The sequence below is a fragment of the Trichechus manatus genome, unplaced genomic scaffold (genome assembly GCF_000243295.1).
Source record: "Trichechus manatus latirostris isolate Lorelei unplaced genomic scaffold, TriManLat1.0 scaffold00302, whole genome shotgun sequence".
Classification (NCBI taxonomy): Eukaryota; Metazoa; Chordata; class Mammalia; order Sirenia; family Trichechidae; genus Trichechus; species Trichechus manatus.
Genome location: NW_004444238.1, coordinates 651,472 through 674,091, shown reverse-complemented (window position 1 = coordinate 674,091; position 22,620 = coordinate 651,472). Strand labels below are relative to the sequence as shown.

Genomic DNA, 22,620 nt, shown 5'->3' with positions numbered 1-22,620 from the left:
ACCAATTAAAATATATATGTATATAATATAAATAATTATTATAAAAAATTCTTTTGGAAAGACCTAGAATGTTTGCCTTTAAGTATGTAAGAGATGTGGGAATGTTTTAAGAATCTGACATGAAGACAAGACATTGCATTTGAGTAAAAATAATTTAAGAAGACAGTGAGTAAATAAGCACTGCAAAATATTACACAGAGTAATACAGTAAATTTCTTAATCACTGAAATGTCATGGTTGAATGGTTCTCTGACAAGCAGTATACTGAAAAATGGAGAGTCAGAACACTGAGGGGTTCGGTGGTGAATTCAAAACCTCATTAAAGAGAGAGAAGGAATGCTCAGAGAGGTTAAGAAAAAAATAAGAATATACAAAAGGTAAGAGGGAAGGACCTTTCTGGTTGGGAATTGTTGATTTAGTCTCTTTGACTACTGTTTGGAGGCTCTTGTTTTTTCTTATTGGTATGTGAGAACATTTTATATAGGTATGTGTTGAACTGATTGGGACTCTGGAATAAGCTGGCCCAGGCTTTAGGACTTATGGCCAACAAACTTGGTATGGTCACTTAACCTTTCTTTGCCTTAGTTTTCTCATAAGTAAAATGTAGATAATAATAATAATATCTTCTCTCATCACTACCTTCATCTAACCTTGTCCAGCTTCCTATGTCACTGGTAGGAGATTGAAGATTTCCTGTCTGGGATGAATAACTGGCCCAAGAGAATAGACCTATAGACGCCCAGTGATGGTTGCCTTCCAATGAAGAAGATAGGCCAGGTAATCCCAATCACTCTCCTGTGAAGCTTACTTTTCAACAAGTACCATCCCTGCATGCAGGGCTTCAATCAGCTTTTTACTGCCTCACTCTTACATAAGGATAGATTTAAAAGGATGACCAAGTATTTGAAGAAAGCCTTTAACTTGGAAGATGTAGACCAAATAAACCAACTAAAAACAAAAATTCAGAGGAAAGAGATAAACACCCATTGCTGTCAAGTCATTTCTGACTCATAGTGACGCTATAGGACAGAGCAGAATTGCCCCATAGGGTTTCCAAGACTATAATCTTTACAGAAGCAGACTGCCACATCTTTCTCCTGAGGAGCAGCTGGTGGGTTTGAACTGCCAACCTTTCAGTTAGCAGCCAAGTGCTTAACCACTGTGCCTCCAATGAGGCAAAGTAAGGAACAAAAGGAAACAGTGAAAATGATTTCAAGAGAAAAGTGAATGGTAAACATGAGGAAAATATACCAGAAAGTATAAAAAGACATAAACTGAAACAAAAAAGGAAAACAAATGGGACTATTAGAAGATAATCTCCAAACACTAAACATATACTCATTCAAAAAAGAGGAAAGACAAAAGAAATAATCAAAGAAAAAAAAATATTTCCTAGAACTGAAAGACATGGTTTTCTAGGCTGAAAAGTCCACTTTGTGCCCAGCCTAGTGAATGAAAAATGACGTACACCAAGGCATATGTGTACATCAAAACACTGCACTGGTCATATAGAGAAGATACTAAAATCTTTCTTACAAAATAAAATAAAAAAACAAAATACCAGGAATCAAATGGCATCAGATTTCTCAGGAGTAACCCTGAATCCTAGAAGACAATGGAGCAATGAGTTCAAAATTCTGAGAGCACAGGATTTCCAGTTAAAAACTCTCTGCCCAGTCAAACTACCAAGAATTGTGAGTTTAGAATAAATGACATCTTCAGGCATGCAAGGTCTTTAGTTTTCATATATCCTCTACAAGAAGCTTTTGACAGATGTGCTCCACCAAATAAAGGGCCCAGGTGGTGCTGTGGTTAAGAGCTTGGCTGCTAACCAAAAGGTTGGCAGTTCAAATCCACCAGCTGCTCCTTGGAAACCCAATGGGGCAGTTTTGCTCTGTCCCATAGGGTCTCTATGAGACGGAATTGACTTGATGGCAATGGGCAAGCAAGAAAAAGGAAGACATCAAATCCAGTAATCAAGAGATCCAAAACATAGAGAAATAACAAAACCCTCAGACTAACGGTGAAGGAAAACTCCATAGGAAAGAGCTATGCTGTAGGTAGAGAGCACAACTGGAGAATCCAGAGGAGCAGGAAAACAGCCCCAAGAGGGAGGAATTAAAATCTGCCAGATCTCCTGATGTGCTGGAGTATACGAAGAGTTTGGTATTCTAATCAACAAGTGCATTGCAACTACATAGCAAAAAAATGCAAAGAGGGAAGGTATTTGGGGGTCTGAGGGAGGAGATGATATAAGGGAACTAAATCTCCATCTTCCCTAACCAAAACCAAACCCAATAGTGTCGAGTTGATTCCGACTCATAGCAACCCTATAAAGTAAATGGATAATACATTAAACTGAAAATAAAGAAGCAGCAGCATGAGCAAATTATTTTTAACACGGAGACAGGTATCAGAAGAAACCAATAAAAATGTTGAAAGTTTTCATCTGATGAATAGAGTCAGTGGCGAGATGAGCACGGAGGTGGGATAAGTGACCACTGATTTTCATTATACGCCCTTATAGAACTATTTGGCATTTTATAAACTGTGTACTTATGCTACTTTGATAAAAATAAAAAATAAAATCATCATCAGCAACAGGAAAAGAAATTGAAAGGAATCATGGCATGGGCATTGTCACTGTGTTTTATGACCTTTGTTACTTTAAAGTGACCCTCCTTTTCATGTTTAACATTTGGAGAATGATAAAATATAAAAATCCAAACATTTGCAGGTCTTGATACTGATTAAATTTGAATGTTAATAGGGAAAGAAGCCAAAGACAACTCCTACACTTCTAATTTAAATGACTGAGTGGATGCAGGGCCACCAAATGACACAGAAAACATGTGAGGAAGTACATGGAGGTTTAAGTTTGCAGATTTTATTGGTGCCAACCGGTATTTGAACGTACGGCTCAGGATACCAGATGCAGGAACTATCTCATGTAGTGCTGGAATAGTCTCAACATCCAGACTTCTCCCTTCTGCTCTCAAACTCCTCTATGCATGAGTTGCTTTTTTGTAGCTAAAATATATTTGTAAATCATCTTGAAAAACATTGACATAGACTTACCCAATTTTTAGTGTAACGTGTTCGGCCTGAAGCAATGCCAAGTCTTTGGAAGAAAACTTCAAAATCATTACCAGATCCCAATTTGCTAATCCTTTAAGGGATTAAATACCAGAGTTATTTCAGAGTAATTTCTTATCAGTCTGAAGATTAAAGATTCAGTTAAACTAAACTCAGTGCATAAATAATTTTTTTTTCAGATATGTAGCCTTACACATGCAGTGAAAAAGTAGAGAGGAATAGTAATTCTGCTCACAAAGTATCTATTTTCATAAGACTTTTTGTGTCCTGGTGACCATTTTATAAGTCATAATTTTTTTTCCTTTAGATTACTTCTTTCAACTTATTTTATAAGCTATATTTGTGGTACATGATAAAGTGGGAAGTGGATTGCTTCACTTCACATAATTCAGACGTAAATTCTGTCCTTAATAACTTAAAATAGTCATACTGTTGCTATCTACAGTCTTAAACTACTGAGATATTTATTCTTCTACACTCACTAGTAAAGATGTAACCAATGGTGAAATGATGTTTATATTTTTATTAGAGTAACCAAAATATTTAACCGTATGATGTCCAGAATAAAGAATAATTGGAGGATGACTAGGAGACATAAATATAAGGGGGAATTACTTTTCACCATTATATCCACTATAGCCTTTGAGTTTTGTACTACGTGTATATATTACCTATTCCAAAGAGAATAGTTTTTTTTGATGCCATACAGATTTTAGCTTCAAGACAAACAGTAGTGTTTTACTTGTGAACCTAAACATTGCTTCTCTTTTATCAGATTTTAGAGCCTTTTGAAGAGTTAAATTTTTATTAATCAAGACTGAAAGAAAACACCCTTTTATTTTTAACACAACCCCATAATGAATTCAGCAGAAAGGTTTTGTGTGTGTGTCTGTGTGTGTTTGTTCATTTACCTGGGCATGCCACTGAAGTCAGGCGAAGGACTTTTTTCTTTCCAGCTCTCATAAAGAGATTTGCCTTCAAAGCCTTCATCAGGGCTTTTCAGCTACACAAATTAAAAGGAGAAACATAGAATACTCACAAATCAGTTATATTGAAATCTAACATGTCCTTTAACTAGGGAGTGAATAATAGCCTGTGGATCAGCAAAATCAGGAATGTAATCCGTATGTTAGCAGTCACTTAACATTACAGTCACGATTTTCTGACAACAAGGACAAATGCTCATGATATGTATGGTACGACTCTAGTATATAAAAAATGCATGAAGTGTACAGAAAAGAAGCCTGCACTAAATTATTACCAAGCCATTGTATTTATTGTTTTTTTTAATTTATTTTATTTTGTTGTTGTTGATGAGAATACACACAGCAGAACATACATCAATTCAACAATTTCTGTATGTACAACTCAGTGACACTGATTACATTCGAGTTGTACAACCATTCTCACTCTCCTTTTCCAAATTGTTCCTCCCTCATTAACATAAAATCACTGCCCCCTAAGTTTCCCCATCTAATCTTTCAAGTTGTTATTATTAATTTGATCCCATACAGATAGTTATTAAAAGAGTATAATGCTCAAGGCAGACGTTCTTACTAATTAAGCTAAACTATTGTTTGGTTTAAAGAAGACTTCAGAGGATGTTTTTGGTTTAAAGATTATCTCAGGGCAATAATTCCAGGGGTTCAACCAGCCTCAATGGCTTCAGAAAGTCTAGACCAAGCCATTTGCCTAAATTCTCACATTATTTTTCTGGGGGGGAGGGGGCTATTTTTCTGAATTGAGAGAAGCTATGCTCAAAAATATATATTTATTCTTCTTTTATAAGAAATAAAATGAAAAGAGCAAGCTAGTTAAGCGAAGGTATTTCTTTTAAAATTGCTTCTTGCCAGTAAGGTTATCATAGTTATTAAATAATAAATAATGAAACAGTGTAATTAATATTTCATTTAATTAATTGAGTATTTACTGTAATTATAATTGTGTTAAACACTGGTCTTTAGATACATTTTCTGATTTTATAGATGAGAAAACCTAAGGGAGTAAAATATGACCTATCATTGAATTCTAGACTCAGAGCATTAGGTGTTAACTATGTCAAAAACATTTAGCAAACTAAATTTTAATAACTGTCCATAGTTATGTATAGATAATTGAAAAATACATGGTATAAATTATTTCATTTTATATTTAATAAAAAATCATATGCCCTAATTTTCAACAAATTCAATTAAAAATGTTTATAAAGTATCTACACTATTCAAGAATTTAGGTAGGTGCCAGGGATACAGAGATCAGTAATGCACATAGCAAAGTTTCTATTCATGGGAACTGTAAGTCAAATACTGAAATTCAATGTTGTAGGTGTTACAATAGAAGCACTTAACCATTTGTGCCACCCAGGGACTCCTGTATAAATGTCTAAGTTAAAAAAAAAAAGGATATAAGCTGTATACACACAACTATTTAAAAAACATTTTTAAACCTATAAATGTGGGAACAAGTATACTGTGCCCTTTTGGCTGTGAGTGTTTTCACATTCTGCTCCCTTTGCAAAATGCCATTTCCTACTTCGACAGAATACCTCCTCCTCCCTCAGGACTCAGCTTCTCTGGGACGCCAGTTTTAACTTGCCCTACCCCAGGCCAGAGGGCAGAGGCAGTTCAGTGGTAGGATTCTTGGATTCCCGGCCAGTGTATCTCATGTATCTACCACCCATCTGTTAGTGTAGGCTTCTGTGTTGCTTTGATGCTGAACAGGTTTCAGTGGAGCTTCCAGACTGATGGACTAGGAAGAAAGCCCTGTGTATCTACTTCCAAAAATCAGTCAATGAACACCCTATGGATGACAATTGTGCCGTCTCATTGCCCATGGGGTCATCATGAGTCAGGGCCAACTCCACAGCAGCTAACAACCACCACCCTAGGCCAGTCTGGGTACTCCTTCTCTGACTGCATACCACCTTACATATTCACTGGTCATAGTCCACACAACTGAGACGTAATTAAATACAACCTCTGGGAACAACATTGTCAAAGGGCTATTTAATGACCGAACCCAGGAACTATCGTGACATTCAACATTGTTTTCAGTCCTACCCTGAAGAGAAAGTAACTCATTCTAACACAAGTGTTTTAAAAGCACTCTCCTACGTCCACATATAGGAGCCCCTGAATTGCACAAATAGTTAAGTGCTGAACTACTATCAGAAAGGAGGTTCAAATCCTCCCAGGGGTGCCTTGGAAGAGAATCCTGGAGATATGCTTCTGAAAGATCACAGCCTTGGAAACCCTATGGAGCAGTTCTACTCTGTACACAGGAGGTCACTATGAGTTGGAATCGACTCGATAGCAACTAACAGCACCAACAACTATGTCCAAAAACTTAGAGCAGCTTCAGGAGAGAAGAACTTTGCTTTCACAAAAAGAACGTAACTGAAAGTTAAGGTTCGAGCCAGAGGTCCAGTCCCAGGCAGCCACAGATGATCTTCTGCTGAACAAAAGATTGCGTGACACAGGAATCAGCTCCCTTACTGAATTCTACAGTAAAGAGCCTAATTTTTCACTCTGTACATAAAACTCATCCTATACTACATTCTACTGGTCTGTGCACTTGCCGGTCTCTCCACTAGACTTTGAGCTTCTCTGGAGGACACCTGCTATCTTCTGTCTTTGTATTTCCAGAAGCTAGTATAGTGCCTGTGCTGACTAGGCTGTAAACTCACTGTTAAATGAATGAATAAATAAAGGGAGGTGACGCAAGTGACCTTGAGAGCCCTAAGCAACCATTTAGAAACTGGTGGATTCATGGGGCAGAAGGACTAAGGTGAAGGGTTGGCTGTCAGTCCTGCTGGAATCCAGGTACCACCTCGTGGCCAGGCCTAGTTCTGTGTACCGCTGTCAGAATTAAAAGAACATTGATCTCTCAGCCAGGCTCATACCGTACTGGGTGCGGACTTCAGTGAACTAGAGCCCAGGGCAAAGTTCAGGCACAGTCAGGAAGGGTAGGTACATGGCCTCCCAGCCTCTGCCCCAAATTGATTTGCTCCTGGCAGTTGGCACTAGGTGTTTCTACACATACTCTTTTGCAATCAGTTAAAACTTTTAAATCTTCCTGGGTCCTGAGTTAATTGGTATCACTATATTAAGGAGTATAATTCAGTTTTAAAATTAAAGAGTTAAAAAATAGAATCAAGTCCTATGGTACACGTTGCATAATTGTGGTGGCTAATCCTCTTCGAGCTCAATTTGCTTATCTTCAAAATGGGATGGTAGACATAATGCTATCCAAAGACTGCCTCACAGTGTTGAGGGGAGAAATGAGGTAATGTACGTGAACACTTGGTTAAACCAAGAAAACAAGCCCGTTGCCATCAAGCCAATTCCGACTCACAGCAATCTTATAAGGACAGAGTAGAATTCCCCCGTAGAGTTTCCAAGGAGTGGCTGGTGGATTCAAACTGCTAACCTTTTGGTTAGGAGCCTGAGCTCTTAACCACTGCACCACCAAGGCTGGATGATACTTGTTAATATGAAAAAAAAGGTTGTAAAACAACACAGATGTTTAACATAACAATGGCACTTCAAGGAAACATTGTTTGCAGAACTTAAATTTTCTTAAATTACATGTAATTTTCTTTTACCTCTTTTGCTAGGTTGTATACCAAGTTGAACATCAGTGGTGTACAGTCAACTCGCAGAGTGTAGTTTCCTGAAAGGGAAGCTCAACTGTATTTGATTTCATTTCTTTCTTTTATTATTTCATTCAAAGACCATTGCTAACTCCACAGCCAAGATGATCCTTCTAAAATATAAATTAGATAAAAAATACCCAGCGGCTTCCAATCTCACTCAATAAAATCCAGCATCCTCACCAAGACCCACAGAGCCCTGCATGAAATGGCCCTAGGCCATCTCTCCAACATCTCCTCCTCCACCTGCCCCAAGCTTAGTTCCACCTCAGAGTCTTTGCAAGTACTATTCCCTCAGCCTGCATGGCTTACTCGCCCATATCACTTGGACCTCTGGTCAGGTGTCATGTTTTCTAAAAGCTTTCTCTGATCAACCTACACAAAACAGACACTCTTCCTACCCCCATCCTAGCCACTGTGTCTCTTGACCTTGCTTTATTTTTCTCCATATCACTTATTTACTTAACATATTACATATTTGCTTGTTTTTTACAGCTTGTTTTAATTATCTGGTCCATGGGAGCAGGTACTTTCTTTTATTCGCTGCCATATCCCCAGTGTGTACAGCAGCCCTAGTATTTATTTAGCATTTACTTAATAAGTATTTGTAGGAAAAGTGAATTTGTGAGCCAAGTACTGTCTAGGTGGTTCTCAATAGAGAGTAGAAATGGAGTCCCCTTTCCTCAGGAGTTCTCCATCTGGTGCGTGTGAGAATCAAACAAACCAGCCCCTAGAGGTTCCCTTGGGGAGCAGTGGGAGCACAGGAAAGTGAAGATGTCAGGGGGAGAGGAGGTACTAGGGTTCTTCAATTGGGTCTTATAGAATCAGAAGGTGCTAGCTGAGCCAAAAAATAAATGGCATTCAGAGCTGAGGGAATAGCCTTTACAAATGCCCAGAAATGTAGAAGTTCACGATGAGCTCAAAGAACGGCAAAAAGCTTTATCCCAAAGTGTAAGATCATGTCTGGGAACAGCGAAAATTAAGTCTTTAAAAATGAATGAATAGTGGCACCACAACAGAATTGTTCATGGAACTTGAAAAGCTGATTCCATGATTCATCTGGAAGAAAAAAAATATGCACAAATAGTCAATGAAATGTTAAAAACAGAAGAAATGCTGGTAAGAGTGTAAAGTGACTCAGATATTTTGGGGGTGGGGAAGGAGTTTGGCAGCACTTATTACAATTTAAATGCACATATCCATGCCCAAGCAATTGTACTTGTCACTCTCTACTCTACACTCATTTTATGTAGAAGATGGCATGTAAATATAAGTATATTTACTGCAACAAATTGAAGCAATCGAACCATTAGAGAAATTTGCCTATTGAATACAGTTCTGAACTTTTATCTTTAAACGAGGCAGATCTATATGTACTGACATGGAAAGTTATCCATGACCTGTTGTTCAGTGAGAAAGGCAGGTTGCAGGACACTTTTATCTGCCATATAACACCAAAAGTCTGCATAGTATAGTATAGTGAGAGGCAATAGACAGTATCAGTTAGAAGGAGAAAGCTGCAACAGACCAGCTCGATTTGAGTTGCAGCTCAACCATTTACTAACTGTATGACCTTGGGAATTTACTTACGCCCTCTGGGTCTGTTTCCTGTTCTATACAACAGAGATAATAAAAGTACCTACCTCACAGGGTGATTGTGAGGATTAGATCCATTTTACATGAAAAACACTTGTACTTGCTATGCTGTTGGTGCTTTGTGTGAGCTAAATTCTATTTTAAACTGACGGGAGCAGTACCTTTGGGGCGGGGGTGAGATTTGAGAGTCGCTTTATTGGGGATTTTAGCTTTATTTATAAAGTTGACATTTTAACACAAGAAATGCAAAAATATATGATTTCTTGTATTATTTGATGCTTGATGGTAAGTATTTATAATCCAATCAGAGGCATGGAACAAATGAAGTAAAAAGACCTGTGAATGACATACAGGTAGCCCCTGACTTACGACATGTTTGAGTTACGATGACCTACACTTATGACTGTCAGTGTCTCTGGAACATTGCATCTTCCTGGGAGGAAGTTATGGGGAAATGCATGTAGGTGATATGGAAAAAAATGCTGAGTTATGTGAACATGCTCAAAGCATTTGATCAGGATAATAGAATGGAAGAGGTCCGTGGGAAAATCGTCCACATGGCAAGAAGACTGAATTTAGAACTTGATATCGCCTATGTTGAATAGCTTATAGCTCATGAAGAAGGAGAATTGAAAGATGAGGACTTAATGGATTTTGAAGAGGAAAGACATGCGGAAGAAGAAAAATATAAGAGGAAGAGGAAGAGAGAAGCTGTCAAAAATTTTTACAGTGAAAAGACTAGCTGGAGTTTTTTCTAAACTAAATCACAGGCTTTAGTTGCTTAATAACATGGACCCAAACGCTGATCGTTTTGTGAAAGTTGATAGGCATATTCGGAAAGCAGTGAGATGTTACTGCAAAATATATGAAGAAAAAAAGAAAAGGATCATACAGACAACTCTCACTAATTTTCTGACTAGAAACACCATCCCCATTCCCAGAGATAATCCAGATGATCCAGAACCTTCCACAAGTGGAGTTATTATTGCAACTGACAAAATGCCAACGTCATCCAACTCTTGATCATCAGAGTAAATTTTTATGATTTGTGTGTTTTTAATGTATGTATTAAAATATATCTGTAAGTTTATACATAATGTTTCCAACCCCCAAACACAAATAAAGATCAGATTTATAAGGATACTGATAATAAAAGGCAAAAAAAAAAAAAAAATGTGGTATTCAACTTATGTCAGAACTGACTTACAACAGAGTCATTGGAACAGGACCCCGTCGTAAGTCAGGACTACCTGTATAGGGAACAGTGGTTGCAATGGCTAGGAGGTTCCATATGGCCAAGGAATAAAAAGAAGAGTGTTGTGGCTGGAATATAGTGACAATGGACTATTTGATCTTCATGGAAATCATGGAAACCTGAGAATGTCCTTTAGTTTGAATCTTGGCTTATTAAGAGTATATTCATTCCTCAAGGCCTATCTCAAACGCCTATCTCATTTCTCAAGGCTTTCCTGAAGTTTACAATTTCTCTTTCCTCTGAATCCCCAGAGAATTTTGATTACATATTTCTTATAGTACCTACATATAGCATAATCCTAGATTGATTTATTTTATTATCTCTATTGAGAAAGACTATTCCCTAGTTATCTCTGACTCTCATGAATCCATGGCAAACCACACTGCATACAGAAAGTGCTCAGAAAATATTTATTGAATCGAAGAAAAAAAATAAAAACACTTGGTGAAAGATGAAATTTTGGAAATCAGCATTTTTTAAAAATTTGTATGCTTGTTATAATGAAACTAGGGATTAAGTCTAAATTATACTTTCTTCCATCTCATTCTAAAATCATGGAACTCTTTAGTTCCATGATTTCCTCATTCATTCAACAGGTATTTATTGAATTCCTACAACATACAGGGTAATCTCACTGATGATGCAAATTAAAGAGTGCTGCTTTCCTGAATTAGCACTCTATACTGCAAAGTAAATGGGGAAAAAAAATCAGCAGATTTCCAATCCACATGTTACGGGATTTGCCTGCATTGTTAGTGCATGATTTATGAACTAAACGGCTCCTACGAGCATAATCACATCTTTTCCTCTGAGACCAATAATATTCACCTTCTATCGAAGAATCAGAATTAATATAGGCCACGCCACGTTCTTGAAGGAGTCTAGAATTATCCTATAACAAAAATGAAAGAAAAGCATAAGCATACAGCCATAGCTCCCCCCCCCCCCATTCACACTTACATTTACTGTATACAGATTTCTAAATTAGGCTGGCCCAAGTAAACCACAATTTGCAATATAAAGTCCCCAAAAGAATTAGTTTGAAAGCATTTCAATGAAGATTTTTGGTAAGGAACTACATCTAAAACTTTTTAAGACTAAAATTTAAGATGAATGTGTCCACATACTTAATAGAGCAAATAGAAAAGGAGTGGATTTTTTAACCACAATTAATATAAGCTTCACAAAATTTTCTTAGCAAATATGAATCACCTGAGAAACTTTGAAGTGGAAGTAGAGAACCTTGGCTGACTCACAGGGGATGAGCTATTTAAAATGTATGGTGTTATAAAAGGTAGGAGGTTAAATTATGTCTCCATATCCTGAAATAGTCCAAGTACGGAGACTATCTCTTGTAAGCTGCTACCATCTATTGGTCAGATTGATAACTGCACATTTTTAGAACACTGATCAAAAGAGTGTAACAAAGTTGTTTTGTTTTGTTTTTTTGAGATATCGTTGTGGATTCTGAGTTTCCAATACATGCAATTTCCTGAGCTTTCTGAATGTAAGAAAGAAAATGGAAAAAAAATAGTGTAACACTGAGTGATTAAAAAAAACTACAACACTGATATAGACAAATTACACCCTCAAAGTATTTAGGCCTTTCCTGACACCAGCCTAAATCTTTCATGTAAAAGTTTCAGCTAGGTCCACAGGAGTACTGTTTTTTCCCAAAGAAAATAGAAGTCTGGAGTATAATAGGAGCCAAAAAATATTTACAACATGATTGGAAGTTAGTGGAACAAATATTAACTTTACGAATGTTTAGAGCTAATGCTTCCATTACACAAAGTCAAAAAAAAAAAAAAAAAAATACACGCAGGTAAAATTACCTTTCAAGGGGCCTAGTAAATATTTTATGGTGGTAGTTAAGTCCTAACTGGTTTATTATTACTGTGAAAATTTATCTTGTAGCAAATTATCAACTAACCTCTGCCCACTCAGTAGAACCAAGGAGACCAAATTCTTCAGCATCCCAGCTTGCAAACATAATTGTTCTTCTCGGTCTCCATCCTAAAATAGAGTATGTATGTACATATACACACACACACACACATATATATACATATATATATTCAGAAAATATGTAATATATTCGACATTACGAAGATCAAACGGGAAAGAAATTTTGTTGGTTATGTTAGGAACTTTGGATTATAGTGGGAATCTTATGTAATTTCCCTTTGTAAGATGTTAAAACTGATCTGTTAATACAAGATCATACAATTGTATTGAAAATGAAAATAAAATTTAGATATAGAAAAAATCCCGGGAGAGCACAAACTGTTCTATTAGGTTTATAATGACAGCATGCCTACGAAGGCATCAGTGGTCTGTAACTGCCCCAAGCGGAAGAAGAAAATGCTAGACGAGGTTGGTGTTCTGAGAGCAGATGTAACTGGGAAAGTCTTTGAGAACTGTGCCCTATTATTCCTGCATCACATGAACAATTGCTCAGTGTCATCTGCTGTGTAATTCCACTCCATTCTCTGCCAGAATTAGTCCACAGGGACTCAGCAGTACCAATGTCTGCTGCCGCTACTGCCGAAAACTACACAATTGAATAGGGAGGTCCTAAGACACGGAGGTTATAAACCCTGACCTTGGAATTAAAGAAAGATCTTCCTTCAAACCTTGATCCCTCACTTACTAGCAGTGTGACCAAGGAAATGTTGTTCAAATGAACTAAGCCTCAGTTTTCTTAGCAATGCACCAGGAAAAAGAGTTTAATGATGGCCATACTATTTGACTGTTGATTGTCGGGAAGATTCAGTGGAATAATGCTGATAGCAGTCGATATACTGTTTCTATACTAGTAAATAATCCCCAAATTGTAAGTTGTTAATATTTTAATAATTATTTCATGTGTGCTTATTAAAAATGTATATCTTACTGCTGTTGAGCCCAGCGTTTTATTTTTGTCGTTTGTTAATAACACTGTTCAAATTTCCTTTTAGTTATTAGTCCTCAACATTTCATTCTTTCAGCCATACTGTACAGTTATCACAGCGATGCTATGCATTTACCAGAGGAAATCTTCTTGTAAAACAATTGAAACCTTATGTAATAAAATTATGCATGACTCTAATCTAAAGAACTATGTAAATTAAGGTATCCGTAGTTCTGTTTCCTTAAAATATAAGATACCTGTGTAGGAAAAAAATGGAATATCTTTTTATTTTAATTTAAATAGAAGCATCATGGTTTAGCAGAATGATAGCCATACAACTGGGTTTGAGCCCTGGCTCTCTGACTCTGCCATGCACTAGTTACATTGCTTGGCTCTGTAAACCTTGTTAACTTACCTGTGAAATTAGAACAGAAGCAACTAGGTGAACTTCTCACTGGATACTGTCAGTTCAAAATAGCTAACACATGTGAAAATGCTTTGCCTCACTGGGGAAATAAGATCTTTGCAAACTTACTATATTTATTCCATAGTTTTCATTGTTGATAACAACAATAGAATCACATTTTACAGCATTTAGACACCATGTTTGCAAGGTCAATAAACAGAGTGGACTTCCTGCTCTCAATATACAGCGATTATCTTAAAAAGCAACCTTCTGAACTAAATGCTATTTTAATTTTCATATGAATATTCTAAAACGACTGAAGTAAGTAGTTGTGGTAAGAGTATAATCCTAATTTCTGGGAGAGCAAACCTCGACTGGGGGTAAGAGAATGCAGATAACAAACTTTTGCAGAATCCCCTAAGGCAGCAAGACCAGTATCCCCTGAAAAGCCTCTACCTCCTCAGTTACTTATCACTTGACCTGAATGGGAGACTGGAAGAGCCCAAGGAACCTCTACTCACAGCTCTCTGACCATGAAGCATTGGCTTATGACCTAATTCTGTGTGTCCTGTCCAGTGAAGAAATCGATTTTCATCTTCTCAGTGGCCAAGAGTAAACACTAACAATCTAATTCCTTTACTTCAGATTACGCAGATTATAATTTAACACATAAACATCAATAATATAAATATTGTTAGGTAAATAAGTGCAAAAGTAAATAAAAATGTAACTAATGAACCAATATAGGTAATATAGCCATTGTTTATTGAAAGCTACTAAGAACTACTAAGTTCTTATTGATTGATGCTAAATTGATTGATAATCAATCTTATTGATTGATGTTAAGTTATTTATTGATGCTACTAAGAACTACTAAGTGCTGTAGCTACTAAAATGGCATACTTTATGGCTATCACTCCTGTTGACCTTTCACACAAACCTAGGAGGTAGTAATATGACACTTTACAGTGGACTAAATTGAGACTCAGAGAGTTACTCTTTGTTTATATTACCTTTCTTTTTCAGCTCTCCAAAACTCCTCACAATTTCATGAACAACAGCTGCTCCACTCTGAGGGTCAATGCCACCAAAAACCCAAGAGTCACGGTGACCTCCAAGAATGACATATCTGTCTAGAAAGCATCATTGCAAGATCACTAGTCATTTCAGGTCAATAATAGAGCAAATTTCAAATAGTTCAATTGCATCTACACATGAAACTCTCAAAACTCAAAAAAAAAAAAAAAGCAAAGTTCTTGAAGACTTGTGTAAATATATTATTTTGTTCTGATTTTGATGTATGTTTCCTCTATCTGCAGCTCAAGCCAAGATAAAAATGTGTACTTCAATGTATTACAGTAATTATAGTAGTAACTTATTCAAATCTTAGCCCATAAAATTACCCTTATCCAAGTCTTTATATGATACTCTATTACTCCTCCCTTACCTGACTTACCACTTTCTGTTTCCAGTATGTTCTGAGTAAGAGAACACAGTGGTAGTGTAGGAAGTTCTCTATTTCCTACTCCTTCTACTCAATTTTCAAGGTACAGCTCAAATATTTTCCCCTCTATGAACCATATTTTCTACAGGAAGAGGGAATTACTCTGTCTACCCAGCTCTTGGGGTAATATTTTTATATCTGATATAGCAGTTATCACACTTAAATGTCTGACTCCCACTCCTAATTGTAAGCTCCTTGTTCCTGGTCTGGATTTTTTTTCTCTTCAACCCCATGCCTCGCACAGAGCTGGCACATAATAGGTGATGAGTAAGACTCAGGAGTCCCTGGATAGTGCAATCTGGTAAGAACTAGACTACTAACTGAAAGGCTGGTGCCTCAGAAGAAAGGCCTGGCAGTCTGCTTCCAAAAGGTCACAGACTTGAGAACCCTATGGAACAGTTCTACTGTGCACACTTGGAGTTGTCATGAGTCAGAATCAACTCAATGACAATAGGCTTTTTTTTTTTTTTTGAGTAAGAGTCAGTTGTTATATATTGTTTAGTACTCTTTGGAAGCATATCAATATCATCGATCCCTGAAACAAAGCACTGGCTGCAAGTAAGAAAGAGAATAAACTTAACTGTATCTGGTTTTATGAGAAATATATAATCAAGTAGTTCCTGAGGAACTGAACCATAGTGAACTAAGACTTTAATAGGGATTTATAAACAGAGATGTCATTTTAAATCTCTTATGAAAAGGATGTATAGTTTTAGAGAAATCTCTTTATAATTCCCATGTCTTCCTTCTAATTTGGCATTGTGAAAGAGTAGTTGGAATGAATGTATAACTAGTGATATTTAGAGGAAAAGTATTGTGTACTTCTAAACTAACATTATATATAACTAAAATCTATCTAAAATCTACTCATCTGTCAATTTGTCGTACTGTGGTGGCTTGCAGAACAGACCATCCATTGCACATATGCAAGTTAAAGTTGAAGCTGAAGAAAATTAAAACAAGTCCATGAGAGCCAAAGTACAATCTCGAGTATATCCTAGTAGAATTTAGAGACCATTTCAAGAATAGATTTGACACATTCAACATTAATGACCGAAGCCCAGATGAGTTGTGGGATGACATAAAGGACATCACACATAAGAAAGCAAAACGTCATTAAAAAGACAGGAAAGAAAGAAAAAACAAAAAAGGATGTCAGAAGAGACTCTGAATCTTGCTCTTGAATGTAGAGTAACAAAAGCAAAAAGAAGAAATAATGAAGTAAAAGAGCTGAACAGAATATTTCAAAGGCCAGTTCAAAAAGACAAAGTATTATAGTGAAATGTACAAAGACCTGGAGTTAGAAAACCAAAAGGGAAGAATGTGCTCAAGCTGAAAGAAGCAAAGAAAAAATTTAAGCCTTGAATTGAAATACTGAAGGATTCTATGGGCAAAATATTGAGTGACACAGAAAGCATCAAAAAAAGATGGAAGGAATACACAATATTTATACCAAAAAGAATTGGTAGGTGTTCAGCCATTTCAGGACATAGCATATGATCAAGAACCGACGGTACTGAAGGATAAGTCCAAGCTTACTGAAGGCATTGGCAAAAAACAAGGCTCCAGGAATCGACGGAATACCACTTGAGATGTTTCAACAAACGGATGTAATGCTGGAAGTGCTCACTCGTCTATGCTAAGAAATTTGGAAGACAGTTATCTGGCCAACCAACTGGAAGAGATTAATATTTGTGCCAATTCCAAAGAAAGGTGATCAAACAGAATGTGGAAATTATCGAACGATATCATTAATATCACACACAAGCAAAATTTTGTTGAAGATAATTCAAAAAATGATTGCAGCAGTATATGAACAGGGGACTGCCAGAAATTCAAGCCGGATTCAGAAGAGAATGTGGAATAAGGGATATCATTGCTGATGTCAGATGGATCTTGGCTGAAAGCAGAGAATACCAGAAAGATGTTTAAATGTGTTTTATTAACTATGCAAAGGCATTCAACTGTGTGAATCATAACAAATCATGGATAATATTGCAAATAATAGGAATTCCAGAACACTTAATTGTGCTCATGCGGAACCTGTACATAGACCAAGAGGCAGTCGTTCGAACAGAACAAGGGGATACTGCGTGGTTAAAAGTCAGGAAAGGTGTGCGTCAGAGTTGTACCCTTTCACCATACTTATTCAATCTATATGCTGATCAAATAATAAGAGAAGCTGGACTCTGTAAAGAAGAATGTGGCATCAAAACTGGAGGAAGACTCATTAATAAACTTTGATCTGCACATGACACAACCTTGTTTGCTGAAAGCAAAGAGGGCTTAAGTACTTATTGATGAAGAGGGAAGACTACAGCCTTCAGTATTGATTACATCTCAACATAAAGAAACAAAAATCCTCACAACTGGACCAATAAGCAACATCATGATAAATGGAGAAAAGACTGAAGTAGTCAAAAATTTCACTTTGCCTGGATCCGCAGCCAACACCCATGGAAGCAGCAGTCAAGAAATCAAATGAATGTATTGCATTGAGCAAATCTGCTGCAAAAGACCTTTCATAAGTGTTTGAAAGCAAAAGATGTCACTTGGAGGACTAAGGTGCACCTGACTCAAGCCATGGTGTTTTCAAATTGCCTCATATGCAAGTGAAAGCTGGACAATGAATGAGGAAGACCGAAGAAGAATTGATGCCTTTGAATTATGGTGTTGGCAAAGAATATCAAATATACCATGGACCGCCAGAAGAATGAATAAATCTGTCTTGAAAGAAGTATAACTGGAATGCCCCTTAGAAGCAAGGATGGTGAGAGAGACTTCATCCATGTACTTTGGATATGTTGTCAGGAAGGATCAGTCCCTGGAGAAGGACGTCATGCTTGGTAAAGTAGAGGGTCAGAGAAAAAGAAGACCCTCAAAGAGATGGACTGACACAGTGGCTGCAACAATAGGCTCAAACATAGCAATGATTGTGAGGATGGTGCAGGACCGGACAGTGTTTCCTTCTGTTGTACACAGAGTTGCTATGATTTGGAAGTGAGTTGAAGGCATGTAACAACAACAACATATACTGACTTCAGTTATGGAAAATAAAACTATGTAAAACAAACAACAACAAGAAACCAAACCCATTGCCGTCAAGTCGATTGCAACTCATAGCAACCCTATAGGACAGAGTAGAACTGCCTCATAGGGTTTCCAAGGAGCGGCTGTTGGATTTGAACTGCCGACCTTTTGGTTAGCAGCTGAGCTCTTAACCACAGTGCCACCGGGTCTCCAAAACTATGTAAAGGATGTCCTAATTCAAGGTGACCTTAAATTTCATTTATAGTTACAAATTTTTCATTTATAGTTATAATGAAGATATTTACCCATACAATCTATGTGGTGAGTAAATCCAGAAAACTTAGAGAAACATATCAAAAGAATTTCTCCCTTGACAGTTTAGTTGAAGACGTATAGTTCATCATACACTTTGGTCTTGTGACCAACCTTGGCCCAAAATTTAATTTTCTTTTCTTCACAACATGTATCATAATAAAAAGTTACGTCATACTTATGTATTTTGTGTTTATGTAAGTTCCATTAGGGGAAAGAGTTGCTTTGCCTCACGCTCTAGAGCTCAGAGCAGTGCCTGGCACAGAAGAGTTGCTCCATCAATGTTTTTCAGTGATTGATTTACCTGGTTCCACTGCTCCTCTGAGAGTTCCAATCACATTGTAAATCCTTGTCACTTCACTGTTTGACTGGATATGCATCTTGACTTTTCTAATGCAGAAACAAAGGACAAGTTCTCAAAAAATTGGTTAAAAGATCACTGCCCACAATGATTTTTAAATCTTATATCATTTTTTTAAAAAGATTTCTAAATGCACACAGACAAAAAATTATGCTGGTCAATTGTAATGATGTAAGAGTATTCCCTTCTGTAATCTGTAGTTTTGTTTCCTGCTGGTGTTCACTTTTTCTGTCATCCTCTGTGATTGTTTTACACACAAAAGGTTCTCCCTAGAAATAGTTAAAATAAAAATAGCCTCTTAACTGCGTAGAAAAGTCTCCAATAAAGCCAGGTCCAACATTGTAGGGCACTTTGAGACCTCCTTTCCAGCTGTTATCTGGTGGTGCTGTTCCACCCATTTTTCTGTTGGAATGAAAAAGTATTATTAGCTGAAGGAAAACTTTGACGTTAGAAGTCACAGTGTCAATTAATTTGCGTCTGTTCACAATAGCTTCTCTGGGCCAGGGATAGTGAGAAATGTTTTGCATAAAATATGCCATTTAATCCCTACTACAACTCTTACGAGGTCGGTTCTGTTATTATTCCCGTTTCACAGATGAGGATCCTGAGGCTTAGAGAGATTAGGTAACATGCCTAACGTCACACAGCTAGCAAGTGGTAGAGCTGAGATTCAAATCACTGAAAAGAATTAGCACTGTGTGTTATCAGTTTGTAGGAGCACTCAGCTGCTAACCGAAAGGTCAGTGGTTTAAACCCACCAGTCACTCCTCGGGAGAAAGATGTGGCAGTCTGCTTCCATAAAGATTAACAGCCTTAGAAAACCTATGGGGCAGTTCTACTCTGTTACGTGGGGTTCGCTATGAGTTGGAACTGACTCGATGGCAACAGGTTTTGGTTTTGGTTATCAGTTTCCAACAGTACACCATGTTAACAGTGCTCTCCAGAGTATGTTCTTAAGGAACATCTTGATGTCTAACTCTTTGGAATTTTCCATTATGTTATTTGTACCACCAATAAAAATATTTCCAAAGGTGTATATGCTCATTCTTTACAAAGTACTTTCAAGCTTATCTTATTAGGAATAGAAGAGGAGCAGGGAAAAGGCCTTCAGTTCAACTTTTAGCCCCCAAAGTCTTCATACTTTTCTTTGATTAAAATAGGTAGAAAGATACCAGGGACCATCCAGTACATGCCACTAGTCCATGGTTATCTCTCAGGAGATAACCCTGGACTGGAGGCAAAGAGGCAATGGAATGAAATATTCAAAGTGCTGAAAGAAAAAGATTGTCAACCAAAAATTACATATCCAGTGAAACTATCTTTCAAAAATGAAGGAGACGTTAAGACATTCCCAGGCACACACATAAAATAACTTGAGAATTTGTTGCTAGGGGATCTACAAGAAATTATAATAAAGAGAGTCCTTTAGGCTAACAATGAAAATGTAAATTTTGAGACCCTGGTGGCGCAGTAGTTAAGAGTTTGGCTTAAGAGCTTGGCTGCTAACTGAAAGGTTGGCAGTTCGAATCCACAAGCTGCTCCTTGGAAACCCTATGGGACAGTTCTAGTCAGTCCTATAGGGTCCCTATGAGTTGGAATTGACTCGACGGCAATGGGTTAGGTTTCGGTTTTATCCATCGGAAAAATAAAGAGCACAAGGAAAGGTAGCAACATAGGTAAATAACAAAGCACAGTACAAATGTATTTTTTGTTTGTAACTATTTTTTCTCCTCTCTGATTTAAAAGACAACTGCATAACACAATAATTATAAATCTGTGTTGATGTACATATAATGTATAAAGATATAATTTGTATGGCAGTAATAGCACAAAGGAGGTGGAAGGGAATGAAACTATATAGGAGTAAATGCTTTGTATACTATTGAAATTTGGTATTACTCTGAACTAGATTGTTATAAGTAAATATATGAGTTATAATCCCCTATACAACCACTAAGAAAATAACCAAAATATATAGCTAAAGAAACAAATTGGTCCACTAGTTTTGAAATCAGGAAATGTGAGTCCTCCAACTTTGTTCTTCATTTTCTAGATTGTTTTGGATATCTTGGGTCCCTTGAATTTCCATGTGAATTTTAAAATCAGCTTGTCAATTTCTGCAAAACAAAGCCAGCTGGGCTTTTTAATGGAGGTTGTGTTGAATTAATTTACTTTTACTTTTTATTTGATTTTGATTGTTTTGTTTTGTTTTTTTAAAGACTAAGTTTCAACCATGCAGAACATTTCATTATTCCTTAGAAAGTACAGATGATGAAATAGGAATTGTCTTATTGCTTTTAATATATACAAGCAATCTCCAACTTCCAAATAAGTTGTGCTTCCAAAGTTCAAGTTTGATTATGGTGTTCTGAATGCAAAATGCACTTTTCTATACAATTATGTTATTAATGGTAGTTGCAGTTATAAAATGGCTTACAAAGCTGAATTAACTCAAACCATATGAAGTAAACTGCATTTATGATCTTTGAAATCAAGTAATTCTACTACACAGTGAGGGAGCAGCTGATATCAAACTCGTTAACCAGAGCAGTCAAATGGTAAACATCATGGTTACATAAACCTCACATCCAAATCCATGTGATCCTTCCTTCACTCCTTCCTTCTTATCTTTTTCTTTTCATAGTTACAAAGATAATAAATGTTATTTTTTAATCTTTTACACTAGTGTATAAAGTACATTTCAGAACAGAACTACTTGTTCTTTAATAGGGTAATAAAATTACATGCTCTACCTATCTCCGAGAATTTCAGTATCAAGTAACGGAGATAAAAGCATAAAATGTGAAGAATGCTATTATAGACAATTAACCAAATAGACATCCCATTGTTTTTTAAAAACTTACTCTAGGAACTTCTGTGCATCATAGTATCCAATTGGGTGGACAGGAATACTCGGAAGACCAACAGCCTCTGCAATTTCACGTCTATAAGCATATTCTGGGAAAAAAATTCGAAATTTTCTTCACTAAAAATTTAGTTCCGTTCAAACAATTTTCTCTACAACACATTAAACTCATCCTCATGTCGCCCCTACTATAACTGTTAAAATAAAAAAGACTGACAATTTTATAAGAATGTGGAGCAACTGACAGCCTCATACTTTGCTACTGAGAATGTAAAATGTTGTGATCACTTTAGAGAACTCCTGAAATTTAAAGTTAAGCAGAAATGTACACTATAACCCAGCAATTCCATTTACCCAAGAAAGATGAAAACATATGTCCACAAAAAACCCTGTATAAAATTGTTCATAGTAGCCTTATTGATATTAGCCAAATACTGGAAACAGCTCAGGTGTCTGTCCATCAACAGGAGAATGAATAACCAGCCTGTGGAATAGTCCCACAACAGAATGCTACTCAAGAGCTAAAAGGAAAGAAAAAATTAATACACACAGTAACATAGATAATCTCAATTCATTACGCTGAGTGAAACAAGAAAGGCACGAAAGAATACTGTCTGATTCCTCTTACATGAAGTTCAAAATCGGACAAA

At 36.7% G+C, this 22,620-nt stretch overlaps 1 protein-coding gene across 5 annotated transcripts in view; it reads right to left on the bottom strand.

Annotated features, from left to right (window-relative positions):
• The window catches only part of FOLH1 (folate hydrolase 1), a 59,176-nt gene that overhangs the window by 14,276 nt on the left and 22,280 nt on the right, over positions 1 to 22,620 (bottom strand). For 4 of the 5 annotated variants that reach the window (XM_004390480.1, XM_004390479.1, XM_004390481.1 and 1 more), the window contains 9 exons: positions 21,969 to 22,062; positions 19,408 to 19,506; positions 19,048 to 19,133; positions 14,911 to 15,030; positions 12,532 to 12,614; positions 11,427 to 11,490; positions 7,700 to 7,767; positions 4,008 to 4,099; positions 3,079 to 3,169 (listed from right to left, as the gene is read on the bottom strand). In XM_004390480.1, coding sequence (XP_004390537.1) covers positions 3,079 to 3,169; positions 4,008 to 4,099; positions 7,700 to 7,767; positions 11,427 to 11,490; positions 12,532 to 12,614; positions 14,911 to 15,030; positions 19,048 to 19,133; positions 19,408 to 19,506; positions 21,969 to 22,062 — 797 coding nt within the window. The remainder of the gene's footprint in view (positions 1 to 3,078; positions 3,170 to 4,007; positions 4,100 to 7,699; positions 7,768 to 11,426; positions 11,491 to 12,531; positions 12,615 to 14,910; positions 15,031 to 19,047; positions 19,134 to 19,407; positions 19,507 to 21,968; positions 22,063 to 22,620) is intronic. The other variant, XM_023725369.1, reaches the window with a different exon arrangement.